This window comes from Hylobates moloch, unplaced genomic scaffold (genome assembly GCF_009828535.3).
Source record: "Hylobates moloch isolate HMO894 unplaced genomic scaffold, HMol_V3 SCAFFOLD_14, whole genome shotgun sequence".
Lineage (NCBI taxonomy): Eukaryota > Metazoa > Chordata > Mammalia > Primates > Hylobatidae > Hylobates > Hylobates moloch.
The window spans coordinates 94,841,608-94,868,671 of NW_026652289.1; the positions used below are offsets into that span (position 1 = coordinate 94,841,608).

The 27,064-nt window shown below is 41.3% G+C and overlaps 1 protein-coding gene across 6 annotated transcripts in view; it reads right to left on the reverse strand.

Annotated features, from left to right (window-relative positions):
* TRPM7 (transient receptor potential cation channel subfamily M member 7) overlaps window positions 1-27,064 on the reverse strand; it is a 130,368-nt gene that overhangs the window by 76,540 nt on the left and 26,764 nt on the right. For all 6 annotated transcript variants that reach the window (XM_032174094.2, XM_032174093.2, XM_058427145.1 and 3 more), the window contains exons 3-8: window positions 24,018-24,056; window positions 15,318-15,516; window positions 9,677-9,890; window positions 5,740-5,864; window positions 4,082-4,253; window positions 783-957 (exon numbers count right to left, since the gene is read on the reverse strand). In XM_032174094.2, the coding sequence (XP_032029985.1) occupies window positions 783-957; window positions 4,082-4,253; window positions 5,740-5,864; window positions 9,677-9,890; window positions 15,318-15,516; window positions 24,018-24,056 (924 nt within the window). The remainder of the gene's footprint in view (window positions 1-782; window positions 958-4,081; window positions 4,254-5,739; window positions 5,865-9,676; window positions 9,891-15,317; window positions 15,517-24,017; window positions 24,057-27,064) is intronic.

Consider the following 27,064-nt stretch of genomic DNA (forward strand, 5'->3'; position numbering starts at 1 on the left):
TTTGCATGTACATATTGTGGTAATCTTCTCAAAACCATTCTTACTCAGCTATAAACCATTTCTTTGTATAGATACACCATAACTTATCTAGTCTTCTCATGTTTTACTTTGTTCCAATCTTTTACGCTTATGAAGAACCCTGTAATGAGTAGCTTTAAACATATATTATTTCACAGATGTACATCTGTAGGAACAATTCCCAGAAATGAAACTACTACGTTAAAACATAAGTGCCTCTACGTTTGACAGATCTTACAAAACTGTGTTCCATGAAGATGGTTTTATTTTAATTTGTTCCCATAACATGTGAGTCAGGCTATTTCCTCAACCCTTAACAAAGTATTGTATTAAACTTAAAATTTTCATGTTCATAAAACACAGGGAGGAATCCAACACTGTGTTCTAAAAACCACAAGCCACTTTAATAAATTCATTAAAATGGGCCAGGCACGGTGGCTCATGCCTGTAATCCCAGCACTTTGGGAGGCCGAGGTAGGTGGATCACTTGAGGTCAGGAGTTCAAGACTAGCCGGGCCAACACAGTGAAACCCCATCTCTACTAAAAAAATACAAAAATTAGCCAGACGTGGTGGCTCATGCATGTAATCCCAGCTACTTGGGAGGCTGAGGCAGGAAAATCGCTTGAACCTGGGAGGTGGAGGTTGTAGTAAGCCAAGATTGCACCACTGCACTCTATCCAGGCTGGGAGACAGAGCAAGACTCCGTATCAAAAATAAATAAATAAATAAATAAAATTAATTAAAATGCTGTCATACACTTACCCTCCTTCTTCTGTTTGTTTATGAATATATGCTAGCAGATCTGCAGCTCTGCCTGTTCCTTCACATACAACTACTGGAACAGGGGGGCTTTCCTGAAGGTATTCAAGAACTGTGAGGATAACATTTGGCCCACCCTCAAATATAAGTGCCACCACAGGGACACCTTGGCCAATCCCTAAAAAGAGCAAAGTTAAATTAAAAAATTATTTCATCCTAAGCAAGTTTCTCTCCAAGAAAAAAAATTAGGCAAAATTCAGTATTCTAAGTTTAGATTTTACTGAAAAAAAAAATTAAAAAGTAAAAACATAATTTCTAAGACTATGTTGACTTGACTTTAAGCACTCCACCTGATATCAGTTCACATAAGTAAATTAAATAATGAATACTTTGTCACTATCTTAAAGGCTGTTCTCTAAGTGACAAAATTAGAAAAGCCAATATATAATAGACAGCAAATAATTTATATATTCACTATGTTTTCCATATTTTACTGAGCTCTTGACGTGAAATGTAAGATACTAACTTTTTAGTTTGCTTTTTAATACATTAGTTGAACTTCTAACATCGATTTTTATTCGTTTTTAAAATATATATTTCTGATTCCAAATGAGACATTAAAATAGAAATTAATGACAGTCTTGGATGGGCACGGTGGCTCATGCCTGTAATCCCAGCACTTTTGGAGGCTGAGATGGATGGATCACAAGGTCAGGAGATCAAGACCATCCTGGCTAACACAGTGAAACCCTGTTTCTACTAAAAATACAAAAAATTAAACAGGTGTGGTGGCATGCGCCTGTAGTCCCAGCTACTCGGGAGGGCTGAGGCAGGAGAATCACCTGAACCCAGGAGGCAGAGGTTGCAGTGAGCCAAGATCATGCCACTGCACTCCAGCCTGGTGACAGAGCAAGACTCACACACACACACACACACACACACACACAAAAAAAAAAAAAATGAACGAATGTCTCAAACACCACATGGAAGGAAGAAAAAAGAAATGGCTCACGCCCGTAATCCCAGCACTTTGGGAGGTCAAGTCGGGCAGATCACAAGGTCAGGAGATCGAGACCTTCCTGGCTAACACAGTGAAACCCCGTCTCTACTAAAAATACAAAAAAGTAGCCGGGCATGGTGGCATGTGCCTGTAGTCCCAGCTACTCAGGAGGCTGAGGCAGGAGAATTGCTTGAACCCAGGAGGCAAAAGTTGCAGTGAGCCGACATCGTGCCACTGCACTCCAGCCTGGGCAACAGAGCAAGATTCCGTCTCAGCTGGGCGCGGTGGCTCAAGCCTGTAATCCCAGCACTTTGGGAGGCCGAGGCGGGCGGATCACGAGGTCAGGAGATCGAGACCATCCTGGCTAACACGGTGAAACCTCGTCTCTACTAAAAATACAAAAAATTAGCCGGGTGTGTTGGCGGGCGCCTGTAGTCCCAGCTACTTGGGAGGCTGAGGCAGGAGAATGGTGTGAACCCAGGAGGTGGAGGTTGCAGTGAGCCGAGATCGCGCCACTGCACTCCAGCCTAGGAGACAGAGAAAGACTCCATCTCAAAAAAAAAAAAAAAAAAGGACGGCTAGGTGCAGTGGCTCATGCCTGTAATTGCAGTACTTCAGGAGGCCGAGGCCAGCGCTCACGAGGTCAGGAGATCAAAAGCAGCCTCGCCAACATAGTGAAACCTCCTCTCTACCAAAATACAAAAAATTAACCAGGACGTGGTGGCGAGTGCCTGTAGTCCCAGCTACTCGGGAGGCTGAGGGACGAGAATCGCTTGAACCCAGGAGGCAGAGGTTGCAGCGAGGTGAGATCGGGCCACTGCACAACAGCCAGGGCGACAGTGTGAGACTCCATCTCAAAAAAAGAAAAAAAAATTAAAAATTAAAGAAGAAATTGGTGACAGAATTACATAACTGGAACTGATCAATAAAATTCCAAGACCTCTAGAAAAGCAACAGAAAAAAATTAGTGAAGAATATGAATTTTTGCTTTTACAATAACTTCCGGTGCACTGAGAAAATGGAAAAAAAAAAAAAGGTATCTGTAGGACTACAAACAATTCTAAACTTTTTTTTTTTTTTTTTTTTTTTTTTTTTGGTGATGGAGTCTTGCTCTGTCACCCAGGCTGGAAGGCAGTGACGCGATCTCGGCTCACTGCAGCCTCCGCCTCCTGGGTTCAAACAATTCTGTCTCAGCCTCCCGAGAAGCTGGGACAACAAGCACATGCCAGCATGCTCGGCTAATTTTTGTATTTTTAGGAGACACAGGGTTTCACCATACTGGTCAGTCTGGTCTAGAATTCCTGACCTCAGGTGATCCACCCACCTCGGCATCCCAAAGTGCTGCGATTACAGGCGTAAGCCACCACGCCCAGCACATTCTTAACTTTTAGTAAAAGCTCTGACTCCACCATAATCTGTAAACACTGTTCTGTAGTTTTTTTATTTCTATTTCACTTCATCACAGAGCTCAACTTCTTGGGTCCTTAGGTTACAAATTTTCCTTTATTTGAAATAAAAATTTAGATGTTGAACCAGAAAATTCAGGCATGGTTGGAAAGAAAAATCAGTCCCAGGAATATAATTTTTAAGACACATTTAGCCAAACAGTGATACTCATTTCATAAATTTTAAGTTGATTTATTTCTTTCAGTGATTTTCTTCCCTTTTTAGTTTTTAATCTTGAATTTCACAGCCATGTATTGGAATAAATCACACATTAAGAATATTTATGGGCCAGGCACAGTGGCTGACGCCTGTAATCCCAGCCCTTTGGGAGGCCGAGACGGGCGGATCATGAAGTCAGGAGATTGAGACCATCCTGGCTAACATGGTGAAACCCCATCTCTACTAAAAATACAAATTAGCCGGGCATGGTGGCGGGCACCTGTAGTCCCAGCTACTCAGGAGGCTGAGGCAGGAGAACGGTGTGAACCCGGGAGGCAGAGCTTGCAGTGAGCCAAGATCATGCCACTGCACTCTAGCCTGGGTGACAGGGCGAGACTCCACCTCAAAGAAAAAAAAAAAGAATATTTATGAATTCCTTGGGCTGAAATGGAATTGCAATAACAACAGAACTTCCAATGAACTTTTTTTGGTTTTAGCCTTGATAACTGAGTACCCAATTTTCACTTCTTTTCCTTGGTCTTATCATTTTGTCTAAGATCAACTACTGTTGGTTGTTTCTTATGTTATCTTGCTATGTAAGAAAGAGCACTTCAAAGAACATTCTACCTTCTTTGAATTTGGCTATTAGTACAGCCCAGGACAATTTCAACAATAACAAATTTGTGAATTCACTTACTAGCATGAATTCTTTGCTGATTAATAGTTTTTTCAAGTTCTCTTCTCAGTCTGACTTCTGCCCCATACTTTCCAACAGTGCCATCATCCACCAATATGAAATGGGAATGCAGATTATTCAAAACATTCAATTTGCTCAGGGGGTTCAATAAGGTTTGATAAGGAGCAACCACCTAAACAATAGCAAACAAAAGAGTTAGTGAGCAGGATTAAATACAATATGATGTAAAATAAATTTTGAAATAATCCGTAAAGACAAGTAAGAAGTAAAATTCTATTTTACATACAGAAATAAATACGAAATGACAAAGAATGTGTCAAAAAGCATAAGCTTTTAAGCAGCTGAAGATTAATCAATAATGGGTTGAAACACATGATTATATCTTGACCCATACTGTGGAATTATATATTTCATCATCACATGCAAAGAGAGAAGCAATAAATAAGTAAATAGTGCAAATAAACTATTATCAGATTATTAAGTGAATAAACTACAATATATAAAAGATATTGTGGCCAGGCACAGTGGCTCATGACTGTGATCCCGTCACTTTGGGAGGCCGACGCGGGTGGATTACCTGAGGTCAGGAGTTCAAGACCAGCCTGGCCAACGTGGTGAAACCCCATCTCTACTAAAATTACAAAAATTAGATGGGTGTAGTGGTGGGTGCCTGTAATCCTAGCTACTCAGGAGGCTGAGGCGGGAGAATCACTTGAACCTGGGAAGTGGTGGTTGCAGTGAACCCAGATTGCACTACTGCACTCCAGCCTGGGCAACAAGAGTGAAATTCCATCTCAAAAAAAAAAAGACACTGTAAAAAACGATAAAATGTAATATTGCTATTTTTCCAGCCACGAGTAGACTCTTTAAAACTGACATTAGAAATTTAATAACACTTGAAAGTGATCATTATAATTCAGTAATTGTATGTATGTATGTATGTATGAGATGGAGTTTTGCTTTGTCACCTAGGCTGGAACGCAGTGGCTCAATCTCGGCTCACTGCAACCTCTGCCTTCCGGTTTCAAGCAATTCTCCCGCCTCAGCCTCCCAAGTAGCTAGGTGGCACAGGCCACTACTCCTAGTTAATTTTTGTATTTTTAGTAGAGAAGGGGTTTCACCATGTTGGCCAGGCTGGTCTTGAACTCCTGATCTCCAGTGATCAGCCCGCCTCGGCCTCCAAAGTGCTGGGATTACAGGCGTGAGCCACTGCGCCCAGCCAGTAATTCTTTTTAACAGTGTTGATAAATATCTATAACCAATTCACATGTCTTTAACCTATTCAAACAAAACACTAGCATTTAACTCCTATTCCCTATTCTTAGAATAAAATTCTCATGTCATGTAGTCATCAAAAATTTAATTACAAAGACTAGCTTATATGGAAAATGGGAAATAATTTTATACATAAAAGACTGAAAGCAAAATGTGCCAACACTATTAACAGCATTTATATTTATGAACTTAATTATTTACAGTTATGAATTATTTCTATTTATGCATTTCCAAAAATTGAGAAGTAAACCTCAGGAAAATACCTTTTAAACTTAATTTGAAAAGTATAATATAATCATAAATATTTTAAACTGGCACTATTCTTACTATAATTTTGTTTATATATAATTTCAAACATAAGACATTTTAAAAATAATTCTTACATCTCTCCCAACAAGATCATTTCTGTTTTCAATCACTCCCCATGGAGCTATTCCGATAGTGCAAATCTTTCGAGACGATCTGGAAGCATGTTCTTTGAGGGCGTCTCCAACATGTTTTGCCACACCTGCTCATAAAAAAAGTTTATTTTGTTTTTTTAAATTTTCTTAAAGACAGGGTCATCCAGGAAAGAGAGCAGTGGCGCAATGACAGCTCACTGTAGCCTCAAACTCCTGGACTCAAGCGATCCTCCCTTGTGAGCCTCCCCAGTAGGTGGGACTACAGGTGGGTGCTAAGACAGCTGGCTAATTTTTTTTTTTTTTAGTAGAGACAGGTGGGTCTTGAACTCTTGGGCTCATGCCTCAGCCTCCCAAAGTTCTGGGATTACAGTCATTATTGTGTTCAGAACAATGCTGTGCTCAATCTGTAACACTATAACATGTGATATATTTCTCTACACATACAAGATATAAGGCAACAAGGTCATAACAAACTTAAAACAAGGTCATAGCCAAACCTACAGAAGAATACACAAGGACCAAAAAGGAACAAAAACCACTAAACCCCACAATATCAAATCACTACAAATGCCAGAAACACATATAACACTAAATTTTACCATGTTATTTGGTCTAGTCCGTTTTTGCATTTCTCCTCTAAGTAACTGTAGTTTTTTATTATTGCTCTACACGTCATTTAGAAAAAATTAAGAATACAGCTCGGTGGCACAGGACCATATGCAAAACAAACACACATACAATAAATAATGACAAAAGTCTATTTCAGTCAAAAATGAGAGAGAAAAGTATAAAAGGCAGTTCCAAAGAGCATATAACTCCTCATTATCATTTATTTTTTTTGAGGGAGGGAGTCAGGGTCTCACTCTATTGCCCAGGCTGGAGTGCAGTGGTATGATCATGGCTTGGCTCACTGCAGCCTTGACCTGCCGGGCTCAAGTGATCCTCCCACCTCAGCCTCCCAAGTAGCTACAGTAGGCACATATCACCATGCTAGGGTAATTTTTTTTTCTTTTTCTTTTTCTTTTTTTTTTTGTAGAAAGTGTCTTACCATGTTGCCCAGGCTAGTTTTGAACTCCTGGGCTCAAGTGATCCTCCCACCTCAGCCTCCCAAAGTGCTGGGATTACAGGCATGAACCATCATGCCTGGACCATTATTACTTCTTATGGGCTGAATTGTGTCCCCTAACTCCCAATACCACAAAATATGAATGTAGTTGGAGACAGGGCCTTTATATATGTGATAATACCTTAAAACATTACTGTACTTGGAGGCAGGGCCTTTAAATAGGTGACGATTAATTTAAAATAAGGCCTTTGGAGTGGCCCCGAATCCAACTGGTGTTCTTATACAGAAATTTGAATACAAAAGGAAACACCAGGGATACCTATACACAGGAGGCCATGAGAGGGAGGACACAGCATGAAGATGACTACGTGCAAGCCAAAGAGAGAGGCCCCAAGATAAACCAAATCTGCTGACACTTACTCTTAGACTTTTAATCTCCGAAACTATGAGAAAATAAATTTCTGTTTTTAAGCCACCCAGTCTGTGATATTTGGTTACAGCAGCCCTGGCAAACTAATGCATCACTCAGTTTGATCTCCATAATGCATCAGATCTCATCCCTCACCCAAATTATGAAAATAGCATCTTTGTAGATCTTTCAACTGCTGCCTTGCCATTATACTCCATTTTGAAAACATCATCCGAGTGATCTTTGCAACTGTTGACTCTCTACTTAAAACCTCCTCTTCTCATTCACAGCAGAAGCCAAAATGCTTATAATGGTCCACAAGGCCTCATGTGATGAACTGCCTACTGCCTCTACTAGTCACCATGCTTCTCTACCACCATACACCGAACTTCTGACTTCATCACCTAGCACTCTCTGCTTATTCCACTCAAGCTATATTAGACTGTTCTTACTATTCTTCCAACACATGAGCCCTCTCCTCCCCTTTACATGCTTTGCCTTATGTTTTTCTTATATCTTGCTTCATTTCCCTCTCTCCTCAAATGTCACCTTATCAGCTCTCCTTGACCATGTAACAAAATAGCAGCCCTCCCATCATCCCTCACTATCCCTCTTCTTGACTTCATGTGTCTGCATAACACTTATCAGCATCTAACATGTTATACATTACTGAGTTATCTGTTTCTTATCTGTATCTCCCCCACTAGAAGTTCCATGAAGGTAGATATTTTTACTGTTTATGGAATAAATTCTTAGCAGCCTGAAAAACGTCTGACACAATGAGGTTCAAAAAATAGTCGCTGGCTGGGTGCAGTGGCTCAAACCTGTAATCCCAGTACTTTGGGAGGCCGAGGCGGGCGGATCACCTGAGGTCAGAAGTTCAAGACCAGCCTGACCAACACAGTGAAACCACATCTCTAGTAAAAATACAAAACTTAGCCGCGTGTGGTGACGGGCACCTGTAATCCCAGCTACTTGGGAGGCTGACGCATGAGAATCACTTGAATCTGGGAGGTGGAGGTTGCAGTGAGCTGAGATGGCACCACTGCACTCCAGCCTGGGTGACAGCAAGACTCCTGTCTCAAAAAAAAAAAAAAAAAAAAAAAGTTGCTGATAATGAATTAGATGTTTACAAGCTGACTTAAATGTTTTATTTTAGACACTGAAAGTAATCTGCCCTCTTTATATTCAACCTGTATATGTGATAGGGAAGATATAGAGTAAAAGGCAGTAGTATGTTACAAATTAATTTTTGAAAGCTACTTCTTACTGCTGCTGAGGCAATGGATTGCCATTATTGTATCAATTTACCACTAGCCGGAAAGTGATGGAAATAATGCTTTGCTCCACAGTGGGGTCAAAAAACCTTTTTCTAAAAGACTAAACAGTATAGTAAGCTTTATAGGGTATACCATCTCTGTCACAACTATTCACCTCTGCTGTTACAGCACAAAAATAGCCATAGACAATATATAAACTGATATGGTTAAGCTTTGCATCCCCACTCAAATCTGATCTTGAATTGTTATCCCCATAATCCCCGGGTTTTACGGGAGAGACCAGGTGGAAGTAACTGAATCATGGGGGCGGTTTCCTCAGTGCTGTTCTGGTGATAGTGACTGAGTTCTCCCAAGATCTGATGGTTTTATAAGGGGCTCTTCCCTTTTCGCTTGGCACTTCTCCTTCCTGCCGCTTTGTGTTAAGAAGGTACCTTGCTTCCCCTTCACTTTCCACCATGATTATAAATTTCCTGAGGCTTCCCAGTCATGCTGAACTGTGGGTCAATTAAATCTCTTTCCTTTATAAATTACCAAGTCTCGGGCAATTCTTTATAGCAGTATGAAAACAGACTAATACAGTAAATAAGTCAGTGTTCCAGTAAATCTTTATTCAAGGTTTGGGCTGGATTTGGCACACAGGCTATAGTTTGCCAAATCCTGCTCTAAAGTGTTGCGTTTTTTTTTTAAAAGACAAAATAATAACCAAAAAGGTTAGATTATCATTTTTACCTTCAAACTGTAGATTACTAAACAAGAGTTAAGTATATCTATATTCAGTGTCGATCTTTATTTCAAATATCTAATTGCTATTATAAAAAAATTTAAGGGCCGGACGTGGTGGCTAATGCCTGTAATCCCAGCATTTTGGGAGGCCAAGGTGGGCAGATCACGAGGTCAGGAGTTCAAGACCAGCCTGACCAACATGGTGAAACCCCATCTCTACTAAAAATACAAAAATTAGCCAGGCATGGTGGCGCATGCCTGTAATCCCAGCTACTCAGGAGGCTGAGGCAGGAGAACTGCTTGAGCCCGGGAGGCAGAGGTTGCAGTGAGCCAAGATTGTGCCACTGCACGCCAGCCTGGCAACAGATTGAGAGTCCGTCTAAAAAAAAAAAAAAAAAAATTAAAACACACTAAATAAAATTGGTATAATCATCACATTACCTGTGTTTACTCCTCCAGTTAAAATCCAGGCTCCGGTCGTAACTGCAGCTTTAATAAGACCTTTTCCAAGCAACTGCTTGATTCGTGGGTGAAGCTCAAATTTCTGCATGCCCCCATGTACAGAGATAACAAGTTTGGGTAATTCCATTTGCCATTCTTTAAGCAGAAGTTGCAGAATGACTTCAGGTTTGGTGTCATATGATAGCCTCACATACTAGAAAAAGATTGTAAAAGGACAAAATAATTGAACATGTACACAGGTTTCATAATGCGACATTATATGACTTTGGAAAATTTTATATGAATCAGATTATGTAAAAAGAGTTTCATAGGCTATTTTCAATATATTTATACTCCAAGGAATAAGCAATAGCAAATGATTTTAAAGTTGAAAAAATCATTCTGTGAGATCTACAGAAATAGCGAAACTAACTTTTAAACATTTAGACACAAATGTTACTCTTTCTGTTTAAACTCAATTACCATTGACCCAATTTACCAAGGTACCTGCAGTATTTATTGCCTTCTTTAACGATGACTACACAGTGAGTTAGAAGCATTAAGACTGGCTGAAGAGGATCGGAAAAGGAAAAAAAGGGAATTATGGGAGAAAAAAATGGATGCTTCTCAGGCTCTTGCTATGAAGAGAGGCAAATACTGAATTATCTGTTTGAAAGTTTGGCAATGATCTAGTCCATTTATAAACGAATTGTGACTATGGAGTAAAATTTAAAAAGATATTTAATATAGATGATTATTTTCTTCGCTGTAAGTAACTGGATTTGATCAGACTGAGAAATAATCAGAAAATTGTAATCAACATTTCATGGTGTTCGGATGGATTCTCCAGTTTAATTTTTGAAAACATCTTTCTATAGAAAAATAGAAAAAAAAGCTATCGTGTGTGAAATAACTTCTTCTGGTTTGATTTTAAAAATTAAGTTCCTGTTTAAGTGATATCATAAGACTACTTGCTATACTCATATTAATTCATTCTCTTGGCCTAAAGCATATATATGAAGTAGCTCACAAGAAACTTCAAATATTCAGACATTGAGACATTTAAAAATCATCTCTAAGAAACCTTATTTGCAAAATGATGTATTTCCCATTCCTTTACAAAGATCAAACACCACTGAAAATCTCAGTACTGACAAACAAATGAAGCCAAAAGGCCAGGCACAGTGGCTCATGCCTGTAATCCCAGCACTGTGGGAGGCCGAGGCAGGTGGATCACCTGAGGTCAAGCGTTCGAGACCAGCCTGACCAACATGGTGAAACCCCGTCTCTACTAAATACAAAAAAATTAGCTACGCGTGAGTGCTTGTAATTCCAGCTACTTGGGAGGCTGAGGCAAGAGAATCACTTGAACCCAGGAGGCAGAGGTTCCAGGGAGCTGAGGCTGCGCCATTGCACTCCAGCCTGGGCAACAAGAGCGAAACTGTGTCTCAAAACAAAAAAAAAAGCAAAAGAAATGAAGCCAAAAAAACCCCAGAATTCCGTAAAACTGAGTAGAAGACTCTGGAGTCCCTTAAGAATACTTTGGTTTTTGGTTTTGTTTTTTTGAGCCACGGTCAGGCTCTGTTGCCCAGGCTGGAGTGCAGTGGCACCACCTCGGCTCACTGCAGCCTCTGCCTCCCAGGCTCAAGCCATCCCCCTAACTCAGCCTCCCAAGCAGCTGGGACTACAGACACACGGCACCCTGCATAGCTAATTTTTTAAATATTTTTTGTAGACACAAGGTTTCATCATGTTGCCCAGGCTGGTCTTGAACTCTTGGGCTCAAGTGCTCTGCTCACCTCAGCCTCCCAAAGTGCTGGGATTACAGACACACGGCACCCAGCATGGCTAATTTTTTTTGTATTTTTTGTAGATACAAGGTTTCACCATGTTGCCCAGGCTGGTCTTGAACTCCTGGGCTCAAGTGATCTGCCTGCCTCAGCCTCCCAAAGTGCTGGGATTACAGGCATGAGCTACCACACCAGACCAAGAATGCTTTGTAAATAGGATTTGTTCTTCTTTTTTTTTTTTTTTCTGAAAAGTCCCGCTCTGTCGCCCAGGCTGGAATGTCTCCCGGGTTCAAGAGATTCTCCTGCCTCAGCCTCCTAAGCAGAGTAGCTGGGATTATAGGTACGCACCACCAGGCCCAGCTACTTTTTGTATTTTTAGTAGAGACAGGGTTTTGCCATGTTGGTCAGGCTGGTCTTGAACTCCTGACCTCAGGTGATCCATCTGCCTTGGCTTCCCAAAGTTCTGGGATTACAGGCATGAGCCACCACGCCCAGCCGGATTTGTTCTATAATAAGTCTTTCTGTATCCGTTTTGTTTAACTCATTATTATATTTGGGCACATAAAGTAGTATTAGATAAGCAGTCTAAAGTTAATGTTTTTAATACTATATTAGAAATAAATGAGAAATTCCACTTCCTACAATGATGGGCTAGGTTGGTTTGGACATACTCTGCCCCTGGGAACTAGAAAAACTAGAAAGAAGAACAGTAACACCTGCTTGAAGACATTAGCAGGTGGCCGGGCATGGTGGCTCACGCCTGTAATCCCAGCACTTTGGGAGGCGGAGGCGGTGACAGGTGGATCACTTGAGGTCAAGAGTTCCAGACCAGCCTGGCCAACACGGTGAAACCCTGTCTGTAATCCCAGCTACTCGGGAGGCTGAAGCAGGAGAATTGCTTGAACCCAGGAGGCGGAGGTTGCAGTGAGCTGAGATCGCGCCACTGCACTCCAGCCTGGGCAACAGAGCGAGACTCAAAAAGAAAAAAAGACATTAGCAGGGTACAAAGGCAGTGAGAATTTGTAAGATCGGGATCCAGGAGAAAAGAAAAACTTGGAGAGATGATGAGCTCACTGTTTGGCAACGTTTTCCTCATCAGAACACGGAGGCAGGCAGAACAATGCAGAGGTTAAAATGGTTTTTGCTGTCGTTATTTGTTTTTCAGGCAAGGTCTGGCTCTGTTGCCTAGGCTAGACTTTGGTGACATCATGGTCCAGGGCTCACTGCAGCCTCAACTTCTCAGGCTCAACTGATCCTCCTGCTTCAGCCTCCCAAGTAGCTGGGACTACAGGCGTGTATCAGCATGCCCAGCTAATATTTTTGAATTTTAGTACAGACAAGGTCTCACTATGTTGCCCAGGCTGGTCTCAAACTCCTGAACTCAAGTGATCCTCCTGCCTAGGCCTCCAAAAGTGCTGAGATTACAGGCATGAGCTACCATGCCAAGGTTAAAATGTTCAAATCTGGCCCGGTGCGGTGGCTCACGCCTGTAATCCCAGCACTTTGGGAGGCCGAGGCAGGCGGATGACTTGAGGTCAGGAGTTCGAGACCAGCCTGACCAACATGGAGAAACCCGGTCTCTACTAAAAATACAAAATTAGCCGGGTGTGGTGGTGCGTGCCTGTAATCCCAGCTACTCCGCAGGCTGAGGCAGGAGAATCACTTGAACCTAGGAGGTGGAGGCTGCAGTGAGCCGAGACTGTGCCATTGCACTCCAGTCTGGGCAACAAGAGCAAAACACTGTCTCCAAAAAAAATAAATAAATAAAATAAAATGTTCAAATCTAAATAAATAATAACCATGTTTTAGGGGTTTATAACAGAAAATTAAAATTTATGCTGACAAGAGCACGTAAGTCTTAAGAGAAATAAGTGCAGTTTCAAATATTCCAAAGGTTCTTGCACTGTTGAAAAAGTGGTAAACGACTAATTTACAGTAATGTGCCACACATTTTGATTAATGACAAACTGCATATAATATTAGGGTGGTTCCCTAATATTATAATACCATACTTCTGTACCTTTTTCTTGTTTAGATATATTTAGACACATATTTCCCACTGTGTTACACTGTTAAACCTGCCTACCATATTTAGTACAATAACATGCCATAGAAGTTTACAGCCTAAAAGCAATAGGCTATACCATCTAGGTCTGAATACACTCCATGGTGTTAGCATGATGAAATTGCCTAACACATCTCTGAGAACATATCCCCATTTTTAAGTGATGCATGACTGCATATAACAAGTTAAAAATGCATTTTATCACATTATCACATTTATTATAGTATTCTTTTTCTTGTTTCTTTTTTTGAGACAGAGTCTCGCTCTGTCGCCCAAGCTGGAGTGCAGTGGCGCAATCTCAGCTCACTGCAACCTTCACCTCCCAAGTTTAGGTGATTATCCTGCTTCAGCCTCCCAAGTAGCTGGGACTACAGGCTCGTGCCACCACGCCCGACTAATTTTTGTATTTTTAGTAGAGACAGGGTTTCACTATGTTGGCCAGGCTGATCTCGAACTCCTGATCTCAGGTGATCCACCCGCCTTGGCTTCCCAAAGTGCTGGGATTACAGGCGTGAGCCACCGTGCCTGACCTATAATATTCTTTTTCTAAAGAACAGAAAAACAGGCTGGGCATGGTGGCTCAGGCCTGTAATCCCAGCACTTTAGGAGGCCGAGGCGGGCGGATCACGAGGTCAGGAGATGGAGACCATCCTGGCTAACACAATGAAACCCCGTCCCTACTAAAAATACAAAAAATTAGCTGGGCATGGTGGCACACACCTGTAGTCCCAGCTCCTCTGAAGGCTGAGGCAGGAGAACTGCTTGAACCCAGGACGCCGGAGGTTGCAGTGAGCCGAGATTGCGCCACCGCACTCCAGCCTGGGGAACAGAGACACCATCTCAAAAAAAAAAAAAAAAAGAACAGAAAAAGAACGTATAGTAGACCTTTTGTATCTGTGGGATCCACGTTTATGGTTTCAACCAACAGTGAATCAAATATATTCAAGAAAAAAAATTGAGCCTATACTAAACATGTGTAGACTTTATTCACCTGTCATTATTCCTTAACAATGCAATTTAACAACTATTTACATTGTATCGGGCATTTTTTAATATTTTTATTTTAAGTAGAGACAGAGTCTCACTATTTTGCCCAGGCTGGTCTCTAACTCTTAGCCTCAAGCCATCCTTCCACCCTCTCAAAAGTGTTGGGATTATAGGCGTAAGCCACTGTCCCTGGCCTATATTAGATATTATAAGGAATCTAGAGATGATTTAAAGTATACAAGAGGGTGTGCATAGATTACATCCAAATACTATGATGTCTGTAGACTTTGGTATCTGAGAGAAGTCCTGGAACCAAGCCCCCTGAAGGATGACTGTATAAATAATATGCTAATAAAGGAGTAAGAAAATAATAAAAAATATTTAATCCAAAATAACATAAGAAAAAAACAGAACAAAGAAAAAAGTGAGACAAATAGATAACTAATAACATAATGGTAAATTTAAACTTAAATACACAGCAGACAACATTTTTAAAAACAATTAAAAGATATCTCTTAAACATAAAAGGTTAAAACCGAAAAGGAAGAAAGATGGCTTAACTACACTGATTCCAGAAAAAGCAAACCATGTCAAGAAAACTGATAACAAAATACATTTTATAATGATGAAAGGTTCAATCCACCAGAAAGATACAATTCTATATGTGTATGCACCTTTGTACTTTAAAATATACAAATAAATTACTGAGACCAACTTTTTGTCAATGTCGCTACACAAATTGTGATGTTTATTATTTAAATAACAACATAAATGAAGAAAAATCCAATATGTGACATACCTTAGCTCTGTAGGAATGAGAACCCCCTTGAAAATTTATGACTCCATAAGCATCCGTTGGGCTCTGTTCTGTATGCTTTTCCACAGACCATTCTTCTATTGCCTGATTAAAATGGTCACCCAGTTTCACGTCTGAGTATTTCATGGCAAGACTTGCAGTAAAACAAGCATGCTGCTTGACCAAGCGACCACAAAAACACCTAAAAGAAAAAGGTGAGATTAAAAGACCCTTCAAAAAATTAGTTAATGAAAAAATGGAATTAAAAGTGAATGAACTGACAAATAGTATAAAAATAAGCTTTTTGATTTTAGGATATCTATATATTAATACCTTCATCATAGCACTGAAATAGTATAATTAGTCTAAGATGAATTCATCATCTAAATTTAACATGAGGCATCTACAAAACATGGTATAGACATATAACAGAAATAGTATTTACACCGGGTGTGGCTCATGCGGGTAATCCCAACACTGTGGGAGGCCAAGGCTGGAGGACCTCAAGGTCAAAAGTTCAAGACCATCCTAAGAAACACAGCAAGACCGTGACTTGACAAAAAATTTTAAAAAATTAGGCAAGTGTGGTGGCATACACCTGTAGTCCCAGCTACACAGGAGACTAAGGTGGGAGACTTGGTTGAGCCCAGCAAGGCTGCAGTTAGCCTTGGTCACACCACTGTACTCCATCCTGGATGACAGAGCAAGCAAGACCCCAACTCAAAAAAAAAAAAAAAAAAAAAAAAGGAAGAAAAAGAAATACTATCCAATAATAAAGAGAAATGAATGAACCACTAATGATACTACAGAATGGATAAATCTCAAAATCATCATACTGAGTGAAAGAACCTAGACACCAAAGATTATATATTTGTATGATTCCACATATACAAAATTCAAGAAACCGTGAACTAATCTATATAGTGACAAAAGGGTGATCAATGGTGTCTGAGGGTGCGGTACAAAGACAGATGGCATTTTACCCAGAAGCACATACTGGACTATAACACCATAAGTAGGAACCTAATGGAGCTGGGCAGTCTCACTGATTTGATACAATCTTAAAATCAGATCAGAGTTTGAGGAAGCCAAGGCAGCTAGAGTTTGTGAGGTAGAAAACAAAAATAGGAGGGAGCTACAATGAGAAAGTTCCAAATATCTACAGAAGGGTCTCCTTAAGCATGTGGAAGAATAACTACTTGGCCAGGCACAGTGGCTCACACCTGTAATCCCAGCACTTTGGGAGGCCGAGACAGGCAGATTACTTGAGGTCGGGAGTTCGATACCATCCTGGCCAACATGGTGAAACCCTGTCTCTACTAAAAATACAAAAAATTAGCTGGACATGGTGGCGCGTGCCTGTAATCCCAGCTACTCAGGAGGCTGAGGCAGGAGAATCACTTCAACCTGGGAGGCGGAGACCACAGTGAGCAGAGATTGGGCCACTGCACTCCAGGCAAAGTTAAGAGCTACTAGACAGCAATAGCCGAAACAATTTCTGAAGCTCATAAAGGGCAGGGAACAGTTTATGTTCCTACCAGCCAGAGTAGAGATCTCATAACACACAAGGCTTATGATGGGGTCCTCAAAAAAAGTATCATTAAATTAGAAAGACTAAATTAGACCTAGACAGGCCAGGCACGGTGGCTCATGCCTGTAATCCCAGCACCTTGGGAAGCCAAGGATCACCTGAAGTCAGGAGTTCTAGACCAGCCTGACCAATATGGTGAAACCCTGTCTCTCCTAAAAATATAAAAATTAGCCAGGCATGGTTGGCATGTGCTTGTAGTCCCAGCTTCTCAGGAGGCTGAGGCAAGAGAATCGCTTGAACCTGGGAGGCAGAGGTTGCGGTGAGCCGAGATCGTGCCATTGCACTCCAGGCTGGGCAACACAGCAAGACTGGGTCTCAAAAGAAAAACACAAAAAAAACAGACCTAGACAGCCCATGCCCTGACAAAGTTTAAGAGCAAGACCTGAAAGGATCCAACTGATCCAAAGTAATCTAATTGCATGCTATAGTAAGTCTAAAACTCGCTAGTGGTATACAGCAAATGCCAGTACCCAAAAACATAAAATTCACTACTGTCAGCATGCATGAAAAATTCCCAGACATTGGCTGGGCGTGGTAGCTCACACATGTAATCCTAGTACTTTTGGAAATGGAGACCAGCAGTTTGCTTGAGCCCAGGAGTTTAGACCAGTCCGGGCAACATGGTGAACCCCATCTCTATAAAACATAGAAACGTTAGTCGGGCGTGGTGATGCATGCCTGTAGTCCAAGCTACTTGGGAAGCTGAGATAGGAGGATTGCTTGAGCCCAGGAGGCAGAGGTTGCAGTCAACTGATATGGTGTCACTGCACTCCAACCTGGGTGACACAGAGAGACCCTGTCTCAAAAAAGTTAATAAATAAAAATTTCAAAGAATACCGAGGCATGCAAAGAAGCAGAAAGCTATCGATAAAATAAAATCACTAAATGAAGACCAGAAAAGAACAAGATGATGGAATTATCAGAAAATGACACAAAAACAAGTATTATAAATGAGCTCCAACTATTAAGACCATGCTTGACGCCGGGTGTGGTGGCTCACACCTGTAATCCCAGCACTTTGGGAGACCGAGGCGGGCGGATCACGAGGTCAGGACATCGAGACCACCCACGGTGAAACCCCGTCTCTACTAAAAATAAAAAATAAAAAATAAGCCAGGCGTCGTGGCACGCGCCTGTAATCCCAGCTACTCGGGAGGCTGAGGCAGAACTACTTGAACCTGGGAGGTGGAGGTTGCAGGGAGCTGAAATCGCGCCACTGCACATCCAGCCTGGTGACGGAGCAAGATTCCTTCTCAAAATAAATAAATACATAAATAAATAAAACAGTAATTTTCTAAATAAAGTTTTAAAAAATTTCATTTAAAAAATAACCTAAACTTCTACCTTAAAAACTAAAAATAAGAGCAAATTAAACTCAAAGTAAGCAGAAGAAAAGATACGATAAAGAAAACAGAATGGGCTGGGCGCGGTGGCTCATGCCTGTAATCCCAGCACTTCAGGGGGCCAAGGCAGGTGGACCACTTGAGGTCAGGAGTTCGAGACCAGCCTGGCCAACATGGTGAAATCCTATCTCTACTAAAAATACAAAACTTCACTGTGTGTGGTGGTGGGCGCCTGTAATTCCAGCTTCTGAGGAGGCTGAGGCATGAAAATTGCCTGAACCCGGGAGGCGGAGGTTGCAGTGAGCCAAGATCATGCCATTGCACTGCAGCCTGGCTGACAGAGCGAGATTCCATCTCCAAAAAAAAAAAAAAAAAAAACCACAATGAAACAGAAAAAACAGTGAGGGAAAGCAAGAAAACAAAAAGCTTGTCACTGAAAAGATAAATTGATAAACTGAAGTCAGAATAATGAGAAAAACTGAACAGGAAAATAAATTAACACTCCAGCCTGGACAATACAGCAAGACTCTGTCTCAAAAAAAAAATCATTAATACACCTTCCCACAAAGAAAATTCGAGGCCAGATGCCTTCACTGGTGAATTTCATCAAACATTTAGGAGGAAATATCAATTCTACATACATTCTTCCAAAAAAATCATAAGTGGGTACATTTCCCAATTCATTTCATGAGGTGAGACTCATTCTGCTTTGGAAAAAAACAAAAACAAAATAAAACCAGCCTGTAATTCCAACTACTTAGAAGGCTGAGGTGGGAAGACTGCTTGAGAACAAGAATTCTAGATCAGCTTGGGTAACAAAAGGAACTCCATCTCAAAAAGAGAAAAAAAGGCAACGCATTAGCATTACAAGAGAAGACTAGGCCAGGCACAGTGGCTCGTGCCTGTAATCCCAGCACTTTGAGAGGCCAAGGTGGGAGGATCACTTGAGCTCAGGAGTCAAGACCAGCCTGACAACATGGCAAAACTCCTTCTCTACAAAAATTAGCCAGGCATGGTGGCATGCACCTGTGGTCACAGCTACTTGGGAAGCTACAGGGAAAAGATCACCTGAGCCCAGAAGGTCAAGTCTGCAGTGACTGTGCCACTGCACTCCAGTCTGGGCCACAGAGTGAGACCCTGTTTCCACACTCCCCCCAAAAAGAAAAAAGAAACGGACGTGGTGGCTCACACCTGCAATCCCAGCTCTTAAGGAGGCTTAAGTGGGAACACAGCTTGAGCTGAGGAGTTCAAAACTTGCCTCAGCAATATAGCGAGACCCCGTTCTCCACAAAAAGGAAAACAAGCGTTGGACAAAACTGAATGTCTATTCATTATAAGCATTGTCAGCAAACTAGGAAAGGAGGAAACTTCCTCAACAGAGATAACATAATACTTATTAAATCTTATCAAGAGTACCACATGCTAAGTCTTGTGATTCATTCTAGCTAATCATGGAATCAAGGTGTGGTCTCGGAGATTCCTGACATAAACGTGAACAAAATATATGAGATAACTGTTTCAGGCATTAAACAAGAAGAAACACGAAGCTGTGATCCTTGAAATGAAGGAAATACATGAGGTAAACCCCCATGATTGCACCAGCTTGGGGGCAATTTCTCAATCATAGAGATGACACCTAGGCAGAAAACGGTAGTCACTGAGCCAAGCAAGGAAGTAGAGAACAGAATTCTAGGCTGTTGAAACAGTTGGAATTTGTAGCAGAGTACCAGAGAAAAGGGAGCTATAAAGACAAGAAGGAAAAAAATCTCACATGGGGATTCACCATGGGTCTTTGGCCACAGTCTAAGGTGTATCTGTGAGAGATTCTGTGATGCCTAGCAGCAATCACTTGCCATGTGTTGGTCTGAGAACGGGGTCTTAAAGGTCTGGAAGACATAGCAGTTTTAGTTCAGCGTGAAAAGACATCACTGAACCCCCTGAACACACAATTGAGACCACAAAAAGCCATACCTTAAGAGGAAGGTCCACATCCTAGGACTAAGTTCAAAATAGAAGTAGAACTGCCCTAACAAAGAAGAAAATCAAACCTGAATGGACAAAAGAATCTACCAATAATTAATTTAATCACCTGTCAGAAAGAAACCAAACACTCCTTACAGGAAAATTATTTACTCCAGAACAACAATATATAATAAAAAATTACTGGCCGGGTGTGGTGGCTCACACCATCCCAGCACTTTGGGAGGCCAAGGTGGGCGGATCACCTGAGGTCAGGAGTTCCAGACCAGTCTGGCCAACATAGTGAAACTCCATCTCTACTAAATATATAAAAAATTAGCCAGGCGTGGTGGTGCACGCTTGTAATCCCAGCTACTCGGGAGGCTAAGGCAGGAGAATTGCTTGAACCGGGAGGCAGAGGGTGCAGTGAGCTGAGATCGCAGCACTGCACTCCAGCCTGGGCAACAGAGCAAGACACCATCTCAAAAAAAAAAAAAAATACTAGATATATAAAAAAGATGAAGGAAAAAAAGCAGTCACCAGAAACAGACCCTAAATGATGCAAATGTTGGAATCAGTAGACAAAGACTCTAATGCAGGTGTTATAAATATGTTGAAGGACATACAGGAATAGACAGTCATAATGAGAGTGCACATGGTGCATCTCAGCAGTAAAATGGAAACTATAACAAACAATCAAATAGCAATCCTAGCACTGAAAAATGTAATGTGTGAAATGAAAATTCACTGGATGGGCTGGGCGTGGTGGCTCACGCCTGTAATCTCAGCACCTTGGGATTACAGGCGGGCAGATCACGAGGTCAGGAGATCAAGACCATCCTGGCTAATATGGTGAAACCCCATCTCTCCTAAAAAAAACACAAAAAATTACCCGGGTGTGGCAGCGGGCACCTTTAGTCCCAGCTACTCGGGAGGCTGAGGCAGGAGAATGGCGTAAACCCAGGATGCAGAAATTGCAGTGAGCTGAGATTGTGCCACTGCACTCCAGGGTGGGCGACAGAGTAAGACTCCGTCTCAAAAAAAAAAAAAAAAAAAAAAAAGGAAAGAAAATTCATTGGATGGACAAAACAGCAAAATGGAGACTGTAGAAATAAGAGTGAGTGAACCTGAAGAGATCAACAGAAATTATTCAATACATCAGCTAAAGAAAAAAAAGCTAATTAAAAAAAAAAAAAAACCTTCCTGGCCGAACGCAGTGGCTCATGCCTGTAATCCCAGCACTTTGGGTGGCCGAGGTGGGCGAATCACGAGGTCAGGAGTTCGAGACCACCCCTGACCATCAAGGTAAAATCCCATCTCTACTAATAATACAAAATAAGCTGGGCATGGTGGCATGCGCCTGTAATCCCAGCTACTCGGATGGCTGAGGCAGGAGAATTGCTTGAACCTGGGAGGCAGAGGTTGCAGTGAGCCAAGATCGCACCATTGCACTCCAGCCTGGACAACAGAGCAAGACTCCATCTCAAAGGAAAAAAAAAAAAAAACCTTCTCAATCAGGTAAAAAATTTGAACATGCAAATATTTACGCAAGCAGAATAAGTACAAAGAGAATCACTCTCAAGCATATTATAGACATGCTGCTGAAAACCAAAGGAACAGAAAAAAAAAAATATTTAAAGTAGCTAGAGAAAAAAAAGACCCATTCCACACAGGAAGACAACTACTGTATGACAGCTGCCTTCTCATTAGAAACAAAAGCTACAAGATAAAATGATGACACCTTTAAAGTGCTGCAATGGACTGGGTGCAACAGCTCACGCCTGGAATCCCAGCACTTTGGGAGGCCAAGGCAGGCAGATCATAAGGTCAGGAGACCAGCCCGGCCAGCAAGGTGAAACCCCATCTCTACTAAAAATACAAAAATTAGCCAGGCATGGTGGTGTGTGCCTGTAATCCCAGCTTCTGGGGAGGCTGAGGCAGGAGAATCACTTGAACCCAGGAGGCAGAGGTTGCTGGGAGCTGAGATCGTGCCACTGTACGCCATCTAGCCTGGGCAACAGGGCAAGACTCCATCTCAAAAACAAAAACAAAAAAACCCACCTGCTGCAATAAAATAACACAACCCAGAATTCTATATCCAGTGAAAACATTCTTGAAATATGAAAATAAAAGAAACATATTTTCAGATAGAACAAACTGAGAAAATTCACGTTCAGTGTAGGTGCACTATATGAAATGCTAAATAAAAGAAACTCTTTGGGCCTCGTCAAACAAGAGACACCAGATGGAACCTCACCATCAATGAGAAGAAATGAATAGGACTGGAGATGGTTAAGTACAGGAGCAAATATGAAAGACTGTCAGGTCTTTTTTTTTTATTTTTTTATTTTTTTTTCTGGAGACAGGGTCTTGCTCTGTTGCCCAGGCAGGAGTGCAGTGGTGTGATCAGGGCTTACTGCAGCCTCAACTTCCCAGGCCCAAACGATCTTCCTGGCTCCAGTGATCTTCCTGCTTCAGCCTCTTAAGTAGCTAGGACTACAGGTACATGCTACCATGCCAAGATTTTTGTGTGTGGTTTTTTTTTTTTTGTAGACACAGGGTCTCACTATGCTACCCGGGCTGGTCTCAAACTCCTAGGCTCAAACCATCCTCCTGCCTCAACCTCCCCAAGTGCTGGGATTACAGGCGTGAACCATCACATCCAGCCTGTCAGGTTTTTTGTTTTTGTTTGTACAGACTTCCTTGAAAACCTCTTCAATATATCTAAAATAAACCCATTCTATATACTTTTATTCCTAGCCTACCACCCAGAGACCTTCTCTTCTTCCTCTTATACTTCCTCATCAGACCCTAAAGCATATTACAATTTACTCAGTTGCCTAAGAAGGAAATGTAGTTACCATGCTCAAATCTTCCCTTTTCTTCACATTCACCAAATCCTATTACATTTATCTCATTTATCCCTTCAAATATGCCTACTTCTCTTCATTGTCAAAAACATCTTACTTCAGGTTCTCATCTTTTTGCCAGAATCACTCTAAAACTTTAGCAACTGGTCTATTTTCTTCCAATCCAATCTAAAAATGCAAACTGCTCTTACAAAAAATAAAATCAGCAGGGCCTGGCGGCTCACACCTGTAATCCTGGCACTTTGGGAGGCCGAGGCGGGTGGATCACCTGAGGTCAGGAATTCAAGACCAGCCTGGCCAACATGGTGAAACCCCATCTCTACTAAATATACAAAAATTAGATGGGCATGGTGGCGCATGCCTGTAATCCCAGCTACTCGGGACGCTGAGGCAGGAGAATTGCTTGAACCCATGAGGCGGAGGTTGCAGTGCGCTGAGATTGCGCCACTGCACTCCAGCCTGGGTAACAGAGCAAGACTCCGTCTCAAAATAATAATAACACTAATATAACATGTTACTAATTGCCTGTACAATATCTTTTTAATATGAAATCAAAAGCATGTGCAACAAAAAGCCTTGTACAGTAACTGAAACTCTCATTTTTCCAGGCCCAAATCTCTCAAATCTCCATCTTACATTCTGCAGTTTCCTGACAGAACCATGATGTCTTTCACTATCAGACCTTCCCATACACTGCTCTCGCTGCCTAAAATTCCTGTCCTTCAACTTCTGCTCAACGGACACAACTTTACAACTCTTAAGTAGCTTCACCTGAGTTTCAAACAGCCTTGACTGACCCTTCACCTCCCAAGTGTAGGTAAAGTACCCATCAAATATAATAGCATGTGAGTTTCATGCCACTGTGTTCTAACTCATATTTCTAATAGATTAGTTTTATTTATTTTTCGAAATTTGTGCAGTACAGTTATGTTAAACTTACCTGACGAGTTGCTGACAAATTTGACATCCTGGAAGGCATCTATTGAACACAAAAAATGAATCAATTATTTCAGGGGAAAAACTTTCTAATTTTAAACTAAAGTATATAAAATACATAAAATACAAAACAAAAAAAATTATATACCTAGTTTTTCAGTAGATATCATAGATCACATATACCTTGCTTTATAATTCAAATAACTATTTTTTAACTGACAGTTTCAATTTTTTTTTTTTTTTTTTTTTTTGAGACGGAGTCTCGCTCTGTCACCCAGGCTGGAGTGCAGTGGCGCGATCTCGGCTCACTGCAAGCTCCGCCTCCTGGGTTCACGCCATTCTCCTGCCTCAGCCTCTCCGAGTAGCTGGGACTACAGGCACCCGCCACCATGCCCAGCTAATTTTTTTGCACTTTTAGTAGAGACGGGATTTCACTGTGTTAGCCAGGATGGTTTCGATCTCCTGACCTTGTGATCCACCCGCCTCGGACTCCCAAAGTGCTAGGATTACAGGTGTGAGCCACTGCGCCCAGGAGACAGTCCACACCTATAATTGCAACACTCTGGGAGGTGCAGGTGAATTGCTTGAGTCCAAGAGTTTAAGACCAGCCTGGGCAACAAGGCGAAACTCCGTCTCTACAAAAAAAAAAATTAGCTAGGGGTAGTGGTACAGGCCTATAGTCCTAGCTACTAGGGAGGCTGACATGGGAGGACTCCTTGAGCATGGGAGGTCAAGGCTAAAGTGAGCCATGATCATGCCCCACCGCACTCCAGCCTGGGCGAAAGAGTGAGAAACTGTCTCAAAAAAAAAAAAGAAGACATTATCTTGGCAAGAATACAGAGAGAGTCTCGTATCTGTGGGTAAGAGTATATATTTATATAATCCCTATGGAAGGCCACTTGGCAATATCCATCAAAATAAAAAACGCTGACTCTCACACACTAATTCCAGTTCTAAAAGCACAGGCTAAAACACATCTGTAATATGCGTATAAAATGAAAATTGTACAAGGTTACTGACTGCAGAATTTTTTTCCTAACAGCCAAAAGAAAAAGTGAAAATAGCTAAAATGTTCAATAAGGAATTACTAAAACAAATTACAATTCAGACATAATTAAATAGGCTGCAACAATTAAGAACAAACTAGTAGCCAGGCGCGGTGGCTCATGACTGTAATCCCAGCACTTTGGGAGGCCAAGGTGGGCTGATCACAAGGTCAGGAGATCGAGACCACGGTGAAACCCCGTCTCTCCTAAAAATACAAAAAATTAGCCGGGTGTGGTGGCACACGCCTGTAATCCCAGCTACTCGGGAGGCTGAGGCAAGAGAATGGCCTGAACCCATGAGGCAGAGCTTGCAATGAGACTATGCCACTGCACACCAGCCTGGACGACAGAGCAAGACTCCGTCTCAAAAAAAAAAAAAGAACAAACTAGTGATTGCCAAGATAAGTTACAGTCACAGTGGGTTACACTACATATTTTAAAGGGGGAAGGGGGATAATCATCTGCTTGGACATGCAAAGACTATATCTAACTTTCTGGAAGACATTCCAAGGAATGGATAACATCAGATTCTTTATTAGCAAGGTAAACTTATAGCTAAAGCACAGTACTGGAAAGGAGATTTTCACTTATAGCATTTGGTACATTTTAAGTTATGAACCAAGTGTGAATTACCTATTCATATAAAATTAAGAGTTCAACTAGTGTAGAAAGAAGTGACCAGCTGTTTGTAAATTATGTCTCTCATGAATGGTTAAAGGTGGGGATACTTAGTAACAGCTTTGGATTTCTTTAATACCTTGAGTGCTTTTAATTATTTCTATTGCAAAGCGGAATTAATAAAACTATAGAAAATAAACTCCTTAATGATAAAATTTATTTATTTATTTTTTTGAGACGGAGTCTCACTCTGTCACTGAGGTTGGAGTGCAGTGGCACCTTGTCGGCTCACTGCAACCTCCGTCTCCTGGGTTCAAGCAACTCTCTTGCCTCAGCCTCCCAAGTAGCTGGGATTACAGGCGCCCATCACCACGCCCAGCTACTTTTTATATTTTTAGTAGAGACGGGGTTTCACCATGTTGGCCAGGCTGGTCTCGAACTCCTGACCTCAGGTGATCCACCCACAGCCTCCCAAAGTGCTGGGATTACAGGCATGAGCCACCGCACCCGACCAACAAAATCTACTTTTTTAATAAAGCAAAACAACAATTTATCTGGAAGAAAAATGGTATTTTATTTTAGAACTGGCACACTGAACTAAGGAGGCTTAAATACTAATCCCATCTTTATGAATAGCCATGTGACTTGGGAAATGTCATTTATCCTCTTGTTGAGAAATGTGATATGATGTTGTAATAAAACATTAATAAGTAGTAAGAAATCAGAATTATAGACTCTAATGATTGGAAGAGATGTTAAGGTTATCTATTTTAATGATCCAAAAAGAACTAATCAAAAACATTTACAGAATTTACTAAAAAATTGAGGGGTATTTAAAAAACATAAAATATTTTCTCAATAATAAATAAATGCCAATTTAAAATATATACTATTATAATTACTGTCAACTAAAAATAAATAAATGTATGCCAGGCACAGTGGCTCACTTTGGGAGGCTGAGGCGGGCAGATTATCTGAGGTCAGGAGTTCGAGACCAGCCTGACCAACATGGTGAAACCCACGTCTCTACTAAAAATAAAAAAAATTAAGTGGGCGTGGTAGCACATGCCTATAGTCCCAGCTACTCAGGTAGCTGAGGCAGGAGAATCGCTTGAACCCAGAAGGCAGACTTTGCTCACCTCAGTCTCCCAAAGTGCTGAAATTACAGGCATGAGCCACCATGACCAGCCTAAAAATATATTTATTTCTAACATACTATTTTTTACTTATCACGTTTTCTTGATGGTGATGGAAAATGTTACTCTAGTCATTACTCAGTAAAGGAGACAATCTCATTCACTACTAGGTGATCATTTATACTGATTTAATACTTTTGAAAAAGATTTTGGCATTACATAACCTAAGGGGGGGAAATCTTAAATACAAA